This window comes from Otolemur garnettii, unplaced genomic scaffold, assembly GCF_000181295.1.
Source record: "Otolemur garnettii isolate 467f Iridium unplaced genomic scaffold, OtoGar3 scaffold00134, whole genome shotgun sequence".
Taxonomy (NCBI): Eukaryota; Metazoa; Chordata; class Mammalia; order Primates; family Galagidae; genus Otolemur; species Otolemur garnettii.
Genome location: NW_003852529.1, coordinates 638,494 through 641,145, shown reverse-complemented (window position 1 = coordinate 641,145; position 2,652 = coordinate 638,494). Strand labels below are relative to the sequence as shown.

Sequence of the window (2,652 nt, the reverse complement as noted above, 5' to 3'; positions counted from 1 at the left end):
ACACTGCAGTACACCCGGATCCTTTCCTTGTCTGCGCCCTCTGACCGCCTCCCGATCTCCCACCATCGGTCTTGCTGCTCCTGGAATCTCAACCTCCACCCCCTAGCCCCGCCTGCGCTCTCTGTCCCCTCTGCCTGGCAGATTCTTACCCCTACACCCACACACCTGCCCCCTGCACCTCGCACTGCTGCAGTTTCTGGCTCCACCCTTTGCTCCCACCCGGGTGGTACTTTTCCCTGACTCTCTAAATTTCCAGCATAAGATGCGCTTTTCCTGTTTGCAGCATGTGAACTTACGCACTTAGGATGTAAACCGCGGGTCAGCGGGGACCTTACGTGTTCACTAATTTGTCCCCAGCACCTACGTCCTGGCACACGGTAACACGGTAGGCGCTCAATAAACGGATCTTGAACATATGACTGTTGGTTGGTTTTAAAATACAATTTAAAACCAAAATAAAGGGTGGTGCCTTTGGCTCAAAGGAGTAGGGCGCCGGCCCCATACACAGGAGGTGGTGGGTTCAAACCCAGCCCCGGCCAAAAACTGAAAAAAATAAAATAAACAAATTAAACCTGTTTTCTGCACAAAGGGAGCAGTAAGGAACACGTGTCCCACGTTTATGTGTAAATGTTAAGGTATAAATAACACCTGCTATTAGCATATGCGATTTAATGGCATCTGGGAACGGCAGGCGCCACCGCTGCCCTCCCAGCCCCGCACTGACCCTGCACACAGCAGGGCTGCACTGAGCTTTGCAGGAGAGCAAGCTCAGTAGAGGCGGGGGCCGCCCTAGCCGCAGAGAACAGAGCCGTTGTGGGGTTCTCAGGACCCCCTAGACTACCACGTTCCCACTTAAAGGAAGAGGAACCGCCAGACGCAGGCGCAGAGACGGCCCCCACCAGCAGCGCCGCAGCCGGGGCGGAAATGACTACGAATGCGCTCTGGACGCATGCGCAGATTCCGGAGCGAGAAAGTTCATCAGCGGACTTCCGGTAGTAGGGCTTCGGCTAGGGGACGGAAGCGACCAGAGTTGGGGACCGCTGGGCCGCCGGCCGGGAAACTAGTGGCAAGACCCGACTAGTGGCGCCCAGCCGTGAGTGGCGGGCCCGCGAAGAGCACCAGGTCGGAGCCCCGCCAGCCCGCAGGCCGCGGTCACCGCCATGGACCCCTTCCTGGTACTGCTGCACTCGTTGTCGGCCAGCCTGTCGAGCAGCGAGCTAACCGAGCTCAAGTTTCTATGCTCCAGGCGCGTGGGCAAGAAGAAGCTGGAGCGCGTGCAGAGCGGCCTCGACCTCTTCTCGGTGCTTTTGGAGCAGAACGACCTGGAACCCGATCGCACCGAGCTGCTTCGCGAGCTGCTCGGCTCCCTGCGCCGCCATGACCTGTTGCGGCAACTGGACGACTTCGAGGCCGGGGCCGCGGGCGGGGTCCCGCCCAGGGAGGAAGGTGGGCGTCGGAGTCGGGCGGGGGCCGGGACCAGGGCCGAGGAGGCGGGAGCCGTTGGCCCATTAGCAGTCGTTGCGAGCCTGCCGGGCGCCTAACCTTTGCCAGGTTCGATTTGCATGAGTTTTCTCCCATCAACCCTGGGACACGGTGACATGCCCACATTACAGGTGGGAGAGCCAAAGTTAAGAAAAATTGACTTACCCAAGGTTGAAGAGCCTGGACACCTACCCCCAACCTCGCTGTTTTCTCTACCACTCCATTGTTTTTGTTGTTGTTGTTTGTTTTGCAGTTTTTGGCCGGGGCCGGGTTTGAACCCACTACCTCCGGTGTATGGGGCCAGCGCCCTACTCCTTTGAGCCACAGGCGCTGCCCACCACCCCGCCATTGTTTCCAGGAAGTTACAGAGATTACTGAAGAAGAGTATTTATTGCAGGCTGGGCGTGGTGGCTCATGCCTGTAATCCTAGTGCTCTGGGAGGCCAAGGTGGGAGGATCGCTTGACCTTGAGGTTGCTGTGAGCTACCTCGGCACTGTAGCCTGGGTGACGGAGTAAGACTCTGTCTCAAAGAAAAAAAAAGGGGCGTTGCTAACTTTCAGTGTAGAAATGTCAGAGAAGTGGAGTCAGAAGTTAAGTGAGCCTGCCTCGAAAGCCTGCTGTGCCATCTCCCTGCTGTCTCTAATATGCTTTCTACCAAATACACCTTCCACCGCTGTCTGAAGAATAGTATCAATTCAGTAACTCTTTTAGAGCCAGAGTTTCACTTTATCGCCCTCAGTAGAGTGCCTTGGCATCACAGTTCACAGCAACCTCCAACTCCTGCGCTTAGGCAATTATTTTGCCTCAGCTTCCCAAGTAGCTGGGACTATAGGCACCTGCCACAAGGCTTAGCTATTTCTTTTTTGGTTGTTGCAGTTTGGCCAGAGCCAGGTTCAAACCTGCCACCCTCCGTATATGGGCCCGGCGCCCTACCCACTGAGTCACAGGCGCCGCCCTGGTTCAGTGAGCACTTATTTAATTTTCACAATAACCCTGTGAGTTACATACTGTTACATCTGTCATTGTTCCCATTTTGTAGAGGACAGAAATGTGGCTCAGAAATGTTAAATGCGGCTCAGCGCCTATAGCTCAACTGGCTAAGGCGCCAGCCACGTACACCTAAGGTGGTGGGTTCGAATCCCCAGCCCGGACCCGCCAAACAACAATGAC

The 2,652-nt window shown here is 56.1% G+C and overlaps 1 protein-coding gene across 1 annotated transcript in view; it reads left to right on the top strand.

Annotated features, from left to right (window-relative positions):
• Positions 1-1,011: 1,011 nt before the first annotated feature.
• Positions 1,012-2,652, top strand: part of FADD (Fas associated via death domain) — a 5,934-nt gene continuing 4,293 nt past the window's right edge. Inside the window, exon 1 of the mRNA XM_003798379.3 lies at positions 1,012-1,446. Coding sequence (XP_003798427.1) covers positions 1,161-1,446 — 286 coding nt within the window. The 5' untranslated portion in view covers positions 1,012-1,160. The remainder of the gene's footprint in view (positions 1,447-2,652) is intronic.